Source organism: Oreochromis niloticus, linkage group LG12, assembly GCF_001858045.2.
Source record: "Oreochromis niloticus isolate F11D_XX linkage group LG12, O_niloticus_UMD_NMBU, whole genome shotgun sequence".
In the NCBI taxonomy this organism is placed as follows: domain Eukaryota; kingdom Metazoa; phylum Chordata; class Actinopteri; order Cichliformes; family Cichlidae; genus Oreochromis; species Oreochromis niloticus.
The window spans coordinates 15,699,106-15,718,013 of record NC_031977.2 but is presented as its reverse complement, the minus strand read 5'-3'; the positions used below and the strand labels follow the sequence as shown (position 1 = coordinate 15,718,013).

Below are 18,908 nucleotides of genomic sequence, written 5' to 3'. Positions count from 1 at the left end.
CTCACGCTTCATCGACCATTCTCACTATTTTCTTTTTAAGACTATTCTGATTAAACACATGGGTGAGCTGGTGATTTAATTGTCATTTTCCACTGATCTTTAAAAGGCCATCTGATGGCTTTGACTTTTAATTGCATTAAGAATCGAAACACGACAGATAAAATACACTTCTTATTAGCATAAATCTATTACCTTATCATTGCATACTTCTGTTTGATCTTTAACAGGCTCATTTGACATTTATGTTTCAAATAAACTGAAGCATGACACGTTGTCTTTTTTGTACCTGGTTTGTTTTTCTGGAAGAAAACTCACAATGTGATTGTGATTTTTCAATGTAAGTGAGACAAAGCAAGTACTGTGACTTTGATACAAAGGACTTGGTGACCTAGATATTACTACAACTTTACTGATGTAGAGATGGATTAGGTTTATCTGGGAGAAAATAGTCCAGGCCATTCCTGTGGGAATGCAACTGTGGTTTAAAACATGATGTAAAGCAGGGGCTCTCAAACTTTTTTGTGGCTACTGACCCAAGCCCAGCTCTCATGAGTCATATGCTTAGGACTCTTTGCCATCTTCGAATTCTAAAACATTTCAACTAAATACTTACAATGCATGTCATTTTACGTGTCACAATCATATTAAGAGTTTCTATTGACCCAAAGATAATTAGGGTGGGAGGAAAGTACTTCAGCAGTACTAATCTTGTTTAAAAATGCAACATACTTTATATTTTCCGCACCAAAGCACTATGTTACATGTAAAAGGAAACCATAAAGCATCTACGTAATTCCAAGCACTATTTATCTCTGTATATCTCCCACTACAGCTTGTTACAGGGATCAGGACATTCAAGCCTGCCATATAATGCTGGCTTATTCTTCCATGTGGGTTTATCAGCGCTGCAGAATGTTATCTGAAAGCTGTTGACACAGTCAAATGTTTGGGCACAGTGCCTAATCAGGACAATAGGTTAAGTCATTTGAGTATACATAACGACAGCCTTGATCTTTGATTCATTACCCACATTACTGCCATAAGATTTAAGAACAAAATTCTTAATGGCCAACAAAAACACATCACATCTTCAGTGTGTTAAGGGTGGATGACTGGTAGGACACTGGTAGAGACACGCACAGAACAGAAGATCGGATACAGTTGGTGTTTCCACAAATGGCTGAGCCACAGTCACACAGTGACCATTATTAGACATCACTTGAGGAGGAAAAAAAATGATACTGGCCAAAAGACAAGGATTGCACAATATCGTGTGCATGCCAAAGTGTTTATGCAACTAGATATGATTAATTGCTAATGACTGGAAATGAAAACGAGGTCAGTTAAAAAAGAAACTCCTAGAATATTATTTATTTATTTCCAGGTAGGAGTGAGAGGGTTCTTAATCAAACACGTAGCTACCTGCAAAGCACGGTCCCTCAGATGACGTCATGGCCACACGCTCAGCATTACTATACATATATGTGTACATATATATATATATATATATATATATATATATATATGTATAAGAATATATAAGTGTGTGTGCATGTGGGTCTACGGTTCTACAAGGCCACATTTATCTTCTCAGGCTGCACGTTTTCTTTTGTCCCCGCTTCGATCTGCACGCTCTCCCTGTAAATACTGCGGTGTAGGATCACTACAGTCATCAATGAAAGAACCTCGTGTGCTCCATCTCCCCGCAGCCATTCATAACCACCTGGCTCATTCATAGTTTCTCATAGAGACCGATTCAACAAATCAGTCAGTCTTGTGTTTTGTCATCAGAGTCTATAAAGATAAAAGGCATGAGTCAATATTCACCGTGCTGCTGTCTCTCACATAACGATGTTATAAAAAAAGGGGGCAGGTACAATCCTACATGCCAAATGATGCACTGATAAGTCTGGTGTAATGTGCCAAGCCCAAGCGCTTCACTACAACACAGAATCATAATGTCAAAGGAACAAACAATAAAGGAAAAAGAAAAAGTAACAGAAGTCTGCAGGTGCTTTTTTTAATAACCCCACCTTGTGATATTGTAACATCTCTTTCTGAAATAATAATATAACACGTTTGAAATAAAACAGGCTCCGTTATAATTACTATGATGTTACACAGATGAAAGAGGTGATTAAAACACTATGAACAGAAAACAGCTGTTAATGAATCTCTGGAGTGTAAAAAAGAAGGAGGAAAAAAAGATGTTGGGGGCTTTGTGCGGATTGCTTTGTGCACAGCCAGAATCGCAAGAAGAGCATGTGACCGAGTATTCCTGCAGGAGGGGTCCCTACCTTCCGACGGTTCCGGAATTGACCCACATGCCACTCTGCTGGTGGTTTAGCCGGTCACTGAAACCGGACAAAGACGCACGGAGAACGAAGATGCGATCGCTGCGATCCCGTTGTTTGCCAATGAACACAAATAACTGCAGACAGGACCTCTGCCCTATCACATCCTCCTCTTTAGTCTACTTCCCGTCGCTGCCTCCTTAATCCAGCGCCTCACAGAACTCAACAAGAACCAGCTCGCTGCTGCAGACTTAATATAATGCTGTGTTATCTTCAAACTGACACTTTGGAGGATGAAATGCAATCATAACTGGCTGAAAGAGTCTTCTGATCTGAGCCACCCCCTTTCTGTTGTTGTTTCCCCGGCTGATTTCATCAGAGGCACGCCTCCACGACTGCGCGTCACGACACAAGTCTTCCAACTTCTCCTGTGCTGCATTCAAGTTCCGTAGGAAATTAGACGTTTGTACTCCATCGTTCTGAGGATTTATACACACAGCTCGATATCCCATTTTTATTGACATTTTTGGAAGAAGACTTGAGAATACGGAAGACCTCAATGATGACTAAAAGTGGAACTTTTGAGCTGTCTATTGATTAAAATATGAAATTCTGCAATTAGCGTTTTCTCTTTACTGCGCTGTGTGATTTCTATGAATAAGAACAACTGTCAAACAGCTCCTGGATAAACATCACCATGCAATAGTGGCTGAGCAATTTAAAACACTATTTAAACGCACTAACTTAATTACTATAATACTATAATAGCCTAAATCTCGAGGCTTAAGAGGAACACTTAAGGTCTCCTCAGCGATTAGAACACGCGGGCCAATCATGTCCTGCATATATGATCGTATCCCCGCCCAGAAACTATGCTCTTTTCATCCTATTAACTCAGAACGCCCCACAAAGCGTGCTGCCTTTAATTGATAGAGCGCTTGCATCCACCTCTGCACTGCCTGTAATCACTATCTAATTATCAATCATAAAGAAGACCGGGGTATATTTTTTTAATGTTATCCACGCAACTGTCTGGATGCCAGTGTGATTTAACTATGTTTCCCCTTTAACCCTTGCAAACACGCTCTATCCAGGTAAATAATGCAAGAGTGTTGTTATTACTCATGGGCAATGGAGAGAAATTTTCTCCTAAGGTTACTCTGGGTTTTCAGGCATAGCAACTACCACGTAGCAACTGTAGCCTACTGCTACTAAAGCCAATGAAAGAGGAGCTCACAGACTGGACCAAGGAGAATACATGGCGTTTGCTATCATATTTTCCAAGATCTCACTGTCTAAGAATTAATTGCTGGAATGCTGAGCTTTGCCAGAGATGTAAAATGCTGCCATGTCACCGAGAGGCAAAATACCTCCAGTTGTCTTCAAGCAAAACTTATATTTAATTTAACCTTTAGAAGGTGTGCCTTCAAGGCAGGAGCTTTTATGAGTCCATCTGCCACTCATTGTAGTCAGGGGTATAGCTCAAGATAAAAGGTGAATGTGGGATTTCTATAACATTCAGCATCATTTTATCTTTCACTTATTTCACACACTTAGGATACGGATACAGTCACCGATTTGATCATGTGAGTATCCTTGAAAGCCAGTCTGCCATCTACTGGCAGAGTTTGGTACTGTAATCTCTAAAACAAAGGCGGCACAGGCTCTTATGGCTACATCAAGTCAGTGCTGTCACTCAGAGCCACCTCAGAAGCAGCAGCTTACATCTTTGAGACAGATTCCATATCGCAGGGTAGTCATGGGTGTCGCAACATACTGAGTTAAATTAAGCATTTTAAAGAGAAGGTCAGTGTATTATTTGACCTAAGTGCAGCAATCACACTTAAAATGTTTGTATTAATGTAAATTTTTGCACATTGTGCACACATGCAGACACAAAGACACCAAACAGGAATCAAACAGGAATTCAGTGCACAAATAGTCAGACTGTACGTCTTATATCTATTTTTCCAATGCTGTCTTGAAGCCCTGAGAAAATACTGCCCCCTGACCTGGCTGGCATGGCCACAATGAAACAGCATGAAAGATGGGCTGGAATGCCATTGGAGAAAGCAGGGGTTCAACACCACTGGCACAGAGAGGGCTTAGAAAATGTGGAGAGGCAGAGCCCTCCCCTTTTTTTATTTTGGAGAGGTGTACTTGTGAGAGAACTGTTAAACAGCACAACTCTGAGGTGATGTCTGGCCCCATTCAGCTACAGTAAAATGAAAAGGACTGTGTTTTGTTAAACAAGCTTTATGGCTCTTTTATTAACTGTGTGGGAAGTTTACTCCCATAGCTTTTTCACTTTGGTGAGATTAAAGTTGGGAGAATGGGTTGAGATCACTTTTTTGGCACGACTGCTTCGGCAAAGAGGCGTCTTGCTGCTTAGACAAATGCTCAGTTTTGTCCGCAGTATATTTAGTGCTCCTCTGGTTTTAACAAAGGAAGGACTGGCATGTTTACATGCATTTATTTAGATATAATTCATGTTGTTTAAGCTTTGTAAAGTTCAAGACTAATATCTGTTTTATTTTAACTGCAAGTAAGGGTAAGGTTTGTCTTCAGATGTACTGCTAACGGATAACAAACGATACATTTTCAAATCAGTTCATTTCAGATATTTACTCATTATAAAGAAATTCAAAACGAGTGTTTTTTTGGTAGTGTTTTCTTGCGCTCATCTCATCCCGTCCTGTCCACTCCTTTGCTGACCCTATTCTCACCCTCGCCGCACACTCATATATCCAACAGGCCGGCTCACCCCCTGCCCCAACACTGTGCTGGAACTGTTCTAAAGCTGTCAAAACACCCAGCTTCTCACACTCCCCGTGTCCACACAGAGTTCGCTTTAAGTGCACACACACACACTCTTAACAAAAAAACAGCCTATGCAGCCTATTCACTGGCACAAGTAGGTCAGAGCTCCAGTGGGTCTTGCAAACAGTCCACCATCACCCTGGAACTGATAACGATATCAAAGATTAAATTCTACCTTCAGCCCTGACTTACACACACATATCAACGCTCAAACACCAGCAAACATTACGCTCCATATGATGTGGATCTACAGGATGAGAGCATTAGCTTGTGTGTCTGACGGGATGATTTTGTCATACAATTTTGTTTTAGAGGTGAGGGACAGGAAAAAAAATGTGGCATTTGTTTCTCTGGGAAGAAAATTCAGAAATGAAAGGTCAAAGGTGAAACTAGAGTAAGTGAATGTTAGTGAAATGAGCTTGTGGGAAACTGGGCGTTTCTACAGTACATGATTGATGGTGGGAAAATATTGAAAAAAAAAGCTCATAAATTCAAATATGTGAGTTTTTTTTTATTCCCACTGTTAAGCTCTGTCTCATTTTTCTCTCTCTCTCTCACACATACACACACATACACAGAGTGGCATGAAGAAGTGGCTGAGTGTTGCCAGAGCCGGCACCCTGGCATGAAATAGAGTGTGTTTTGTAACAGCCGGCCTATTTGGCGATGGGCAATGGCACAGTGTGAGTTTACGTGAAAAACATTTAACGCTAGATAAGGCCTGAGACAAAGTATAAAATGAGGCAGACAGGCAAGGGCGCAAAAGAGGAAGTGAGGGAGAGAGGCTGAGGGGACTGTTTACTTGCTAAGTTATCAATAATATGCCTTATCATGAGCCAGCTGGAAAACTACATGTGTGGGACCAGTGGTCATTGCTTTATTACACCCTAATGAAGACAAGTCACTGCACTGCTTGTGACTGAACAAGTGAAACCTTAAAAGAAAGCGACAATTGATTGGTCAGAATATATTATGGACCATTAAATGCTTAAATGGTGTTTTGTGTTAGGGAGACATACTTACTTATCTTTTATGCCTTGTAAAACAAAAACTAAAAAATAACAGCTATATTAAAAAACACAAACACACAACGTTTTGCTTGATTCAGACACGTTAGCATTTTTGACACCGTTTTTTTTTTTTTTCTTTTACATGCACACTAGACCACCCCTCTTAGTCTCTGGAAGGAATAAATATAGACTAATGAGTTTGAGCTGCTAAATTGCTAAAGTTCAAGTCCTGCAGCAGACCCAATATAAGAGGTAAAACTTTCTGTTGACATACTTGTCTGCAGCTATTATTCCCCGAGTGTCATAACATGTGGGCCGTCAGCTTGTTGAGTCTGACTGCTTGGCTGCAGATAAATGTTCAATGACTTTAATACAGATATATTTCCAGGTCGAGTTTGTGCTGTTGATGCTGGTGGGCCATGATGGTGGAATATGTTGGGAATGTGAAGTGTCTTTAGGACAGGGCGAGAGGCTGGGAAAAGGAAAGAGGAGGAGGGCGGCACCACTGAGGGTTTATTGTGGGGAGAGAGGGGAAGGTCTCTTTGTTTAACTGCCTGCTGTCTGCCTGAGAATAAACAGACCTCTGATTATGATATTAATGCCAACTTAAATGTTTCACAGTGTGGTGCCTGGCTTTCGCAATGAAGTGCCTGGAGTGAATAAGAACACGGTGCTGCATATTCCTCACTGTCCTCAACTAGCAGCCCTGGAGTGCCAAAACGACCCAGTTAGAGCTATGCGGCATCTAGCGCACCCAACCACAACCCCATAGCCCATCTCAACCACCAGCAGCTCATATTCCTGTCAAGTTACCCAAGTCTCCCTGTGGGTATAGTGTCTTTGGCACAGCCTCAAGTACCCAGTACTCAGTTCTAAGTAAAAAACACTTTAGTGGCAAATTCCAGCGATTCCATCGGCTTTGTGTTTGCTGGATTGTTTTCTTGTTTTAAATTCCTTGCATGTAAGCCTGTTTTATCCAAAATCACAGCCTGAGACAAAACAGCAGTGAGTGATAGCCTAAGTGGATATGGAGTTTTGACATGCAGAAGAGTTAAAAAGTACATTCTTGAGTGGCACAAATCTTCTGCGATAAAGACAGACTGTGCGTCTGCCCTAGAAGTTATGTACTTCCTGCATTCTGACTTTTGGGGATTGAGGTTGCACAGGCATGCCTTGCTGCGCTCCAGTGCATGCAGTAATAGATAAAGATTTACAAAAAATCAATTCAGGTTTTACAGGAGTATGTGCACGGACAGATAAACGTGCTCCCGGATTCTCTGAAAAGGCAATCTTAAGATCATATATGAATTCAAAGAAATACACATGCACACTCTCTGCTGGACAGAGACACACAGGTCAACGGAGGTGCCTCTTAAGCTGTAGCTGTCAAGTGCCAGGGCTAATCTTATTAAGGCTCTCTTCAGCCGTTGGTCCGAATTCTTAAAGTGATAGTTCAGTTTGGTGAAAAATTAGCCCTATTTCTAACCTAAACATATCTCTACAACCTGGGTGTTTTTTAATTTTACTGGGGCAGGCGGCTTTTTATTTAAGGCCTCTCTCAGAAAACCTGAGCACAGGTTGATGCATAAAGAGACCTGTTTACTAATTTATGATAAATGGAGCATATATTATGCTCCAGTAAAAAAAAAAAAAGTTACTTCAGTTACCATGACAAGTGATGGCTAAGCCAGTTGGGACTCTAAGGATTCATTGGCTGTGCAGGTATCAGGGTATTACACTAGTGGAGATGAGTTAGGTACTTAGGTCAGGAGGACAGCAGGAAATTATGTCAAGATGGGGTGTGAGAATAAGGTTAAGGAACGACACAGAGACAGATATGGAAATGGGGATGGAGACTGGGAAGGAAGTAGGACCAGAGCTGGAGTAAGTTCAGAAGCAGAGGGCAGAATTTAGGTTAGCACAGGAAACCAGTGTTAGGAGGTTTTAGCCTTGAAGGAGATTGACTGGTTCTGCTTTAAGCAAAGCAACACATTTAGCATTTCATATAATTATCAAATTAAAAACTACACTTAAGAATAGAGAACAGGCCCACGTTTAGTACGCCATGGTTGATATGACTGATTTTTTTCTGCATCCTGCCTTGAACAAGTTTAGCGTGTAATTCATGGAAAATGTTCATTGTCAGCTTGAAATTGATATAATCCTTTTGATATACTCTCTTAGTATGCCCTTTAGTAAATCCATCAGCAGGGATCAGTGATGAGCTTACTTGGAAAGTGTTGTATATAGGATACTTTGTTACTTAATTTTAATAATATTGTGATGGCAGAGAAAGAGTAAGCAGATCGGCTGTTAGAATTACATTTTTATATCCTATATAAAAGAGGAAACGCCACCAATTAAACAGGCATGGTGCTGCAGGCGTAGCACTTCTCAGTGATCTGTTGGCATATTTGCTTAAAGAGATTCTTTTTTTTCTTTCTGAACAACTGCTGAACATTAGTGTGAAATTACAAGTCCAAGATAAACCTTTCTTTATCATGTATCAAAGGGAGCGGCACTAAATATTGGTGTTTACTGAGTAGGTAACAGTGTTTCACCATGGTTGCCTTATTGATAGTCACTGTAGTAACAACATTATTTGCGACATCTATTGTCAGGAATGAGAGAAAATGCCACCAAACACCAGAAATTAATGATGCATTGCAAAAGGGAATCTGATGTGAAAGTATTTAGTGCTTTGTAATAGTTTTATGGGAAATATTTAGTCTATCTCAGCCTTAACCCGTCCAGCTAAAATGCTGTGTGAGTGCAGATATTTATGTTGCGCAGAGTGCTGTGCACTGCACCGGGCTTTTAAGAGTGTTATTGACCAGCACTTTACAGCAGATCAAAGGATGGAGTCTCTTTCGCAATACATGCAATCTATAAGTGGGTCTTGACATTTTCCCTGCTACCTGTGGTGAGGTTAGAAGTATTAGTGACCTCTCTGAACCATATATAAGACAAAACTTTGGACTGGGATTAAGATCAGACAGCTAACAGGAAAAGGGGAAGAAGAGGGAAACTGAGCCTTCCTGAAAACTGCATGAATAAAAAGAAAAAAAAAATTTTTGTTTTGTTTTTTTATGTTGTACAAAATTTTTTAAAAAAAAGAAGTTGTTTGTTCAAACTGCTAGGTTTAAGAATATTTTAAAAATGAACATTAAATTTAATGTTTCAAAGTTCTAAACTTGTGAGACAATAGGACAGAGAAGGGGCAGAGGCAAAGGAAATGCTAAAGTTGTGAGGAAAGAGATGTATTTGGCCTCAGTACAGGTCAGTCAGTATTCTCAAAACAGCCTGATCAAACAGAGAACGAAGCCAAGACAAACACCTCTGGACTTCAGTCTGGCACAGAAAAGCAGAACTGTAGCCCCGCCGAGATCACACTCCACAAAGTCAGTACATCAACCCTGCTCACTCTGCAAAATACTGTGTATCAGAGATTCCTAATCTATTTGGCTTGCAAACACCACAGCTAAGGAAATTCTACCTATGAAAGCCCATACAACAGGTCGAATGTGTCGGCTGGATTATGAGTTTTCATTGTTTTCTTTTTATAACCGAAAATATGGCAACTGCTATGTGTGATATTTAATTTGTTACATTTTAAAAACATAAAACTATGTGTGTTCTCTTTTGAAAACTGAAAGATCCCTGTCAAATATTGTAAGAGAGTGTGTTAATGTAATATTTTGATGTTTGATATAATGCACATTTTCATCTTCGCTTCCATTTTTCCTGCAATATCCATATTGCTATCAGGCTAATGCGGTATCCATCTGCTTCTATTTAAAAGACGCTTGCTTACATAAAGAAACAGATAAGAAGACAGAGGGGTGGGGAAGAACATAAGTGTAAACAGCAAAAAAAAAAATCTAAGAGAGACTCAGAAATAGTCAGATAGCCACATTACAGAGCACCATGGCATAACAGGAAGGCCCTTTGTTGTGTTTACTTCAAATAACCTGCATATCCTTTATCTAGTTGCTCTGTAGAGTTCCTAGCATTGTATTAGAATTGAGAAAACAAAATAAAAACAAACGGGTTGTTAGGTAAAACCCTTGCATCTCACAGATAAAGCATTTATCTCGATAGCAATGCATTTTTAATGTTATTCAGTTCAGCCCTTTGAGTGGGTTTTATAATCCCGAGTGGTCAAAGCATTTTCTCAGGCAGTGCAGGAGACATGTAATCCATCAGCTGGCCTGAAATCTCCCAAAAAATAAAAAATCATCAAATGAAGAGATATGATTTTCACCTAAAAGCACTAAATTGGAGTATCCTACACACACTGCTCGGCTGTATCGCAAAGGAGGTCATCATGCAATCTCCAAATGCAGGAATGTCATTAAACAAGACAGCAAATGTGCGCGCACAAACAAAGCTGATACACCGTGTACAGGGGCATCCCAAAATAGTGATGGAAAAATCTATACTAGCGGTTCCTTTTTATTTATTTCCACACCGCTGTGCCATGGCCTGACGATAAAACCAGCATGCAATTATCACCACGCACTGTGACCACATGTCATTAATTTGCTAAGCTGTAGCACGGCCACACAAGTTTTAATCATTTGATTGAGGGCATGGGGTTAGGCTCTTTTGAATCCTGCACTATCGATGACACCAGCTAATCCCAGCCACTTGTGGGCACAGGTAATTTCAACCAAATATATGTTAAGATGAAGCACGGAGAGACAGCTGACCAGAAAACCATAATGGAGCTTAACAAGGCTCAAGAAGTCAATGTTTTTGTATAACCTGGCCTTTGTTGTTGTTGAGTGCATTGCTATTAAGTATGACGGGCCATTAAACAGGAATGAAGATAATAAAATGATTAAATATTTATGCTAACTCTGGTGATGTATTCCAGTGGGACAGAGAGAGAGAGAAACAAAGACAGAGAATATTTCATTGCCAGTCAGTGCAACATTTTCCAAACTTTAAGAAGACCACAGGTGATAAACCACATTTTACTGGCTAACCCTTAAATTGTATTTTGTGATCCGCTGTGTCTGACCTCAACCTACATGACTCAGTGTTTTATTGTTCTTTCCCCTGAGTAGATTTAAATTAAGGAAAAGATCCCTGTATTGCGATAACTAAAAATAGCACATGGCTTAATATGTCTAGCCACACCACATAATATGTGATGAGTCAATTTCCAATTTTCGTGAGGAAACAAACCACAGACACTGCAGTCCTGCATACATCGAGTTTGCTACCATCAGTTATCATATCTGATTAATTTATTCTGGAGTGTGTGTGTGTGTGTGTATGCTCGACTGTGTGAGAAAGAGAGACAGACAGAGAGCCAAGAGAGCGTCAGTCAGTCATGCTGCATCATTCTGAAACAGCAAAAAATTGGGCAGCCCTCGAATAAATGACACGTGGTGGGCGATCGCGGTACAACAATGCGTACGTGTCAAAGCAGACGTGCAAGGAAACACCTTAAATAGAGCCAACCGCACAAGCATGCTTGCACAGGCAAAATTACAGATTAAAAATCCTGCGGTTTCATGGGTGGTTCAGCCAAAGACTGAAGCTGGTCTGACCTGGATTAGCAGGAACGGCACCCTTGGGTGTTCCGCTCTCTGAAAATCTGCCTTCGGCTATTACTAGATGAGACGGATACTGTATGTATGTGTCAGTCTGTTTATGTCTATACAGTGTGGTTTGGAAATGTTGGTTTTGGAGTTTAAAAGCTTCACTGTGTGAGTCATTGTTTCTATATTTGTGGGTCTTGTGTTTGACTGCGTTAAAAGATTTTTTGGATGTATCCCTGTGATGGGAAAGCTGCTAGAGTGACTAAAGAAATAACTGAAAAATCACGTTTACACTGCAAGTGTCCCCTTTAAGACAAGGGGGGACAAAAAAAGAGTTGAGGACAATGCTAAAATGGGCAAAATGTGTGTGAAACTTCAGAGAAACTATCTTTTTTACGTCACTTTCTGTAACCCAAGGAGAGCTTCTGGCAATGTAGGTGCTAATTGGGGTTTTTTCCCCCATTCTTGATTAATGAAAGCCAAATTGCTGTTATGAATGGATAGACAGGCAGGAAAAGAAAGATCTGAAAACAAACAGGAAGATAAGGAGACAGAGTTCCAAGGCTTGCAGGCAACGAAAATGAAAGACGCTAGAGATTACTGCTGTGCGAGCAACACGAGCCAGATTTATGGAGCTGCGCGGGCCCATTCGGGCCTGGGAGGTGCTTAGAGTGTCCTGTAGGCGATGCAAGGAGACAGCCACACCCACACAACTCCACACATATACATCAATAGCCAAAAGGCAACCTCTTATGATATGCGATGTAATCTTGTACTGCAGAACACGCGCGCTCCAAAACATCATCGGCATTTGGTCAGTCATATGATGCTGGAGCCAGTTCACCAGAAGGGATCGGCTTTCTGCCACAAATGAGAGGAGCAGATGCTAAAGAAAGATTTCCAGGGGTCAAATTGCATACAGCCTTGCACACATACAAAAATATGCATGCATATTCATGCAGAGTTGCACAAGAGGATGTAGTTGTCGCAGCGATACAGCCGTATGACCAGGACACATAAAATCACAACACAAGCATGAACATAAATAGAGACGCAGCACAGCCAAGTCACCAAATGGTGCCACTTGGTCTCTGGAGAATAACGTGCCATCCTTTCCTGGATGCACATGCAGACGCACACGCACCCAAGTTTCCACAAAGCAAAATAGAAACAGGACAACAGGTTACAAAAAGCAAGAGATGTGATTAAATAGAGAAATGGAGAAACTATAGCATGGGTTAAGGAGTGTAAAAGCAGAACAATCTATATGTGGCTCTGCATGCCAGACTGTCAGATCCACTGTCAGCTCAAGACCGTTTCAAATATCAGTCCACTATTTTTTTTAATTTTTTTTTGAAGTTGGAAGTTGGAAGTTTCTTTTCAGTTATAATTTTAGGTGACCCTAACCTACCTCAGCTCTCTGGTAATCTGTCATTTTGCAGCCACACAATGCAGTGGCAGGCAGCGTTTCCTGCATGACAGGCGCTAAATCCAAGGCACATATAACATCAGGAAAAGCCAAAATCTAAAAGTTAAAATACCACAACGAAACGACTTTGGAGCATAAAACCTTTGAAACCAAAAACCTTCATCGTATTCTTTCAGCAGTGATGTTGTGTAATATGCCTCCCTATCAGTGCAGCGATCTCAGATCTCTGGACACAACCCCTGTCAGCCCCTGGCCTCATTCCAGCCTGGAGCTATCTGAGCAGCCACAAATGGACAAAGACAACCTCTCTGAATTCAACTGGCTCTCTTATCTCCTCTCGCTTGATCGTGTGGTCCTCTCCCACCCTGGTCTGTCCTTGTTGATGATACAACGCCTTCTTATCCAAGTCTCTCACCACTAAAACATATTCCCTCACACACTGACTCTCTGGCCTTGTAAAGGTGTGTTTTGCTTCCCGTATGCATCATATAACGTAGACACTGATGTTTTTTTCATACAAAAGACGAGCAGTTTAAATCAGTAAAGTAATCACACCAAGCCACACTCGCAAGTACAGAGAAAACAGCGAGTGCTAGGGACACGGTGCAGCTGATTATCATAAGGCAAATGTTCAACATGTGGAAAGAGATCATTTCTAAAGGAGTGCTTTGTTTGTTTTTTGGACAGATTGTCTTGATGGAAGAAGAGCCAGTTGTTAACTTATCTGTGTTTTCTTTATTTTTTCTTTTCATTTCTTCTAATGAAATCCTTTCTTTACCAGCTTCTTGGTTCAAACAGAAAATGGGGAACAGGATTTATCATGTTTACAATAATATGTAATAGGACTCTGTCATAATCTCTCATTCTCACTCCCTCAGCCTGCTTTGTCTCTTTCCCCCACAGCCGAAACCCCTTCGTGTCCCTCTTCTTCGATCTTCTTTCCTTTTTCTTCCCTCTACAGCTCAATTTCTCTTATATTAATGTGACACAATCTGCTTCTCTTCTCTTCTCCCAGCACACAAGGCCTATGTTCTTTCTCCAAGCGTTCTCACTCTGCGTTCTGCTCTTGCATACACATTTTTTGCTCACTGACACCCCGTTTAAAAACAACAACAACAACAACAACCAGAGAAGCAGCCAATAAGAAACAAACTGTACAATTGGCATCACCAGCACAATCCCTTCTCTTATTCTCTTTTGCCCTCCCACCCTCCCTCTTCATCCCACCACCACCATGTTTTCTCTGTCCAAAACTTACTAAAGAGGACAAACATCATGTGGTGCTGGAAAAAGAAGACACTGTTGCAGGATGACTGTAAGTCTGTTATATTTTCTCCCTTCTGTGTGTGTGAAGGGTTATGTTGAATTCCACCAGTGTGTGTATGAGCATCACTTTATTACTAGTTACATGTAATACACCTACCGCACACACACATGCACCTCACAGACCACAACCATTCAAATTCTTCTTGAGCCAAGGTGCAGGCTTAAAGCAGACTAATTGTGTGTTTTGTTTCTGTGTATGAGCATGTGCGCGCATGTGACCGTGCATGTGTGTCGTATTGCCCAGCTCACACAAAGACACTTCTTCTTATACGATTCCCAGCTGTGTGGACTTGGCACGCTAGTCGGTCATTCGACAGCCAAGAATGTTTGGTGTGCAACTCTACTGGAAAGCCCCAGTTACCCACACACACTTACTTTAAACACACACACACACACACATACACATACGCACAGCATCTACAGAGACATCCTACTCCTCTGAGCAGGGGCAGACACAGGGAAGGGCCTCACCCCAAAAGGAAGAACGGTTCAAATTCCACAGCTGATAGAAAAAACACAGAGCAGCGAGGGAAAAGTGGAGGAACTGATGTCAACTTTTGTCACACCATCCCCACACCCACCACATTTTCACCATGCTTCTATTGTGGTTGATGAAGGGGGGGTGTTTCAACTGTTGTCAGAGAAACCAGTTTTCTTTCCATGCTTTGGCCAGTAACTGTAGCGACCACTGTTTGGCTCTGTAGACACTAAGTGACTCCATTCTGCAGCTATTCCTTTAAGCTTGACTCATGTATCCAGACTTCTGCAGGTGGTGAGCACATCTGATTCGGTATTTAACCAAGCTAGGCAAACTAGCAGTTGCAGGGAACGTCACCGTATGGCAGAAGAAACTGGGATTTACAGTAGAGCACAGCTAAACAAGATGATCTGTGCAGTTTTTTTCTCCCTTTTGTACCACAAAAAGAAAAGTGGGAAGAGTGTGAGGTAGAACTTGCCAAAAACAAAAACCCAAACTGCCCTTTTAGGTTTTAAGTTTTATCAGTGCTGTGCAAATCAATGTTTTTATGTGTATGTGTGTTTTTTTTCTATAGGAAGATCTACAAATAAAAACATAAAGTAAAACTTCAATTAGTTTGCAAGTGTTTATCCAGTACACCCCTCTAAGATAACTTATGTAACCTCCAAAAAAGCTTTCGGAGAAGTTCAAAACGGAGGCTATTCTAGTTCAGCCTGCGATATGTCGATAAGCGCAATACACTGAACAGCCCAAACTAACTGAACCGTTATGCAACCCTTTGCTGACTGTCCACATGTGGTCTTGCACTGTGAACTGCTCTGTAGCGAGCATACAGATTAAATGGCATGGCAATACACGTAGCATGTGCAACAATCCCCGCAATCTCCTACCTTTGAAACACATTCGCTTCTGCAATCAGTTCAGGGCTCTTTTATTTCCCCCCTTCGACGTCCACTTTAAGTTCACACCTCTCCGCTGCTCTACTCCATTCGTTTTATTCTGGGCAGCGCTCGTCTCTCGCTTCTCCCCATTAAACTGCAAGGCACAAACAAATGCGATCACTTCAGAGCATCTAATCATAACTCACATGCTTTAACACTTGCTCCTCCGGTTCAGCACTTGAAATTCCTCAAATCATCGGTTTCGTTTCTTGTAAAGATCTGCCAGAGCTGACAGAAGAAAAATACTCCCGACTGTTGTAGCCGAGAGACGCCAGGAGGAATGCAATTACACGGAGACTGCTGCATATTGCAAAAGCTGCAGACATGCTCTTGTTTGCAGACCCCTGCTATTGTGCTCTGGGATCTGTCTGGGTAGTTGTGAGCCTGTGGTCCTGATGCGAGTTTTTCCACGTCCCTTTGTTGTTTCTGTCACACCTACAAGGAGGGAACACACGGAGGAGGGGAACCTTGCCCCTACTTTCTTTTGTCTGACTGTTTTTACACAGCAGAATCATGGCTGAACGACTCTGTTTTTTTGTTTCTTAAATAATTGACTTTACATTTCATCCACATGGTATCAGCCCCGTTTCGTTTAATCTTTTCTGTGTTGATTTATATTTGTTCCATTTTTATTTATTTTTAATCCGCTTACAAGTAAACAGCATATCCCTAAATAAAAGTGCATTTGGCCTTTGTTCTATCGCATCCGTACTTTTATCTTTTAGTGCCCCGTCTCACCGAATCCCTCGCCAGAAGTTTGGTCCTCGCTGGGGAGTAGACTGTCGCCGCTGTCTCTCTCTCTCTCTTCTCCTCCCCTTTCCTTCCCGCGTTGTCTCTCCCAGTTGGTGGCAGAACCCAGTTGTGCTTCACTCCAAACCATCCTGCATGGACAGCACGCCAGCGCTTATCAACGAGCACAGTGATGACTGCATCACTGCTTGTCACAAGCGCCACACCCATCCATTCATAAAGCAGAGCGAGTGCCAGCCTCCAGACCAGACTGCTCGCTGGGTGAGGAGGTAGTAAAACAACCACAGTGCTCTTTAATGGAAAAATGGCTATGATATTCTTTTATATCTCTGTGTCTGAGGTGCTGAATAATGAATTTGTAGCCATTTTAAAAAGAAAAATAGATCTCACCTTGTGTTTTACCATAGTAAACCGTGATGGTTGGGGAAAAAACGTCAGCACAACACAAGCATCGTGGTTCTTTGATTCATGTCTTTATAATGACTATAGGATGTGTGAGTTTACGTCTTTTGCTTAGTGCTGTTTTTGTATTTTAGTATAATTAAAATTGTAACACCAAAATAAATTTAAAAAATCATTTTAAACACTTATAATCTGACACAAATACGCGAGTATTGTACACAAGTGTACAATAATTACATCACTGCATTAGTGCAAGATGCAGAGTTACAAAATTTAACAAGAGTGTAGTCAGGATCAAAATGAAGGTCAAGTTCAAAGTTAGGTGTTTTGTTTGATTCATGAACATAGAGCGAAGGGCACTAAACGGTTCAAGGTTGCTTTCAACTTTATACCACAACACACAGTTTTGCAAAGTTTTAATGTATTTCTAACTCCTCATAGATTATCCTTGACAGCTTTATAAAAATATTTTCCATTATGGGCGTTGCGGTTGGATTTATCCCATGGTCTCTTGTCACTTATTGACATTTTTTGTCATTTTGAACCTGTGTATTTATAGATCACAGATTGTGATTATTTACTTGGTTCATTTATTTCTTCATAGATATTTTTAATAGATAGATAGATAGATAGATAGATAGATAGATAGATAGATAGATAGATAGATAGATAGATAGATAGATAGATAGATAGTTAGATAGATAGATAGATAGATAGATAGATAGATAGATAGATAGATAGATAGATAGATAGATAGATAGATAGATAGATAGATAGACAGCTGACTTTAGCATATCCACCCAAACCAGTCTGTGTGTGGAAGTTCATACAGTTCATAATATGGATTCAGCTGAAACTGTTTACACCTTTGTTTTTATTCTTTCAACTACCCACCCAAGTTTGGGTGGAAGTTGTGGTGTAGCAAAACACTATTGTGAGGTTTTGTGTAGTCACTCTTTGAAGAGGACGTTGGCTACAGAGCCATTGTTCCACAAATACAGGGTGAAGTTTTTTCTGAGTAGAAACAATTAATCACTAGTCAATGAGCTGCCATTAGTGCACTTTGTTATTCAGACACAGTTGCCCATTTAGCACTTGGTTCTGTCAAATACACATTTTATTTGAAGAATTAATTTTAGCACAAGGTTCAGTAGTTTTTGATTTATTACTAGTGTTTTGTATAGAGTTATTAGTATTATTGTCACTGTATGGGGTATTTATTAGGGGCAAGAGTTAAAAAGTTAAGGACAAGTATGACAATTAAAAGCAAACATGTTGTAAAGGCAGCAGACTCATAATCTCAATGAATACCCAAGCCTCAGTAAACATATGCACCAAATATCTCTTCATTCTTCTTGTATTGATAAATCGTATCATTAGCACAAGCAAAAATTAAAGACTATGTATATATATATATATATATATATATATATATATATATATATATATATGTATATATATATATATATATATATATATATATGTATATATATATATATATGTATACATGTATCTTTAATTAGCTTAGTTAAGTGTCTAAGTATGCAGTATTGTGTGAGGTGGTCCACATTTTTTTCCCAACATTAGTCAACTCATTTATTTTTTTCACACCTAGTTGTATTTCTTTTATTTTAGCAACAAGGTGAGCCAACAGTCTTCTAGGAACAATCCACCTTCTCTGAACAACCATGAAGATATGAGGCTAAATAAGCTAAACAACACGTCATTTGAGTCAGTTTGTGTAACCTTCAGGATTTAAGATTCAGTATTTTTACTGTCACTAAAACACAGTTGTGTGAAATGCTTAAAATTGGGAGCTTTTATTACAATCTGCATAAAAGGATAAAAATAAAAGTCAAAAGGACACACAGTTGTAATGATAATAGTATGAACAGCTGCAAAAAGT

At 40.3% G+C, this 18,908-nt stretch overlaps 1 protein-coding gene across 5 annotated transcripts in view; it reads right to left on the bottom strand.

Moving 5' to 3' along the window:
- The window catches only part of rhobtb4 (Rho related BTB domain containing 4), a 38,915-nt gene extending 22,162 nt beyond the window's left edge, over positions 1 to 16,753 (bottom strand). The window contains exons 1-2 of one of the 5 annotated variants that reach the window (XM_005473217.4): positions 16,589 to 16,753; positions 15,800 to 15,944 (exon numbers count right to left, since the gene is read on the bottom strand). Coding sequence is in view for 2 of the 5 variants with exons in the window: in XM_005473215.4 (XP_005473272.1) it covers positions 2,298 to 2,326 (29 nt within the window). In the remaining 3 variants the exon portion in view is untranslated. Of the gene's footprint in view, positions 1 to 2,297; positions 2,694 to 15,799; positions 16,292 to 16,588 lie in introns of those variants that run through there. The other 4 variants (XM_019365621.2, XM_005473216.4, XM_013264607.3 and 1 more) reach the window with 4 other exon arrangements.
- Between the last annotated feature and the right edge of the window lie 2,155 nt (positions 16,754 to 18,908).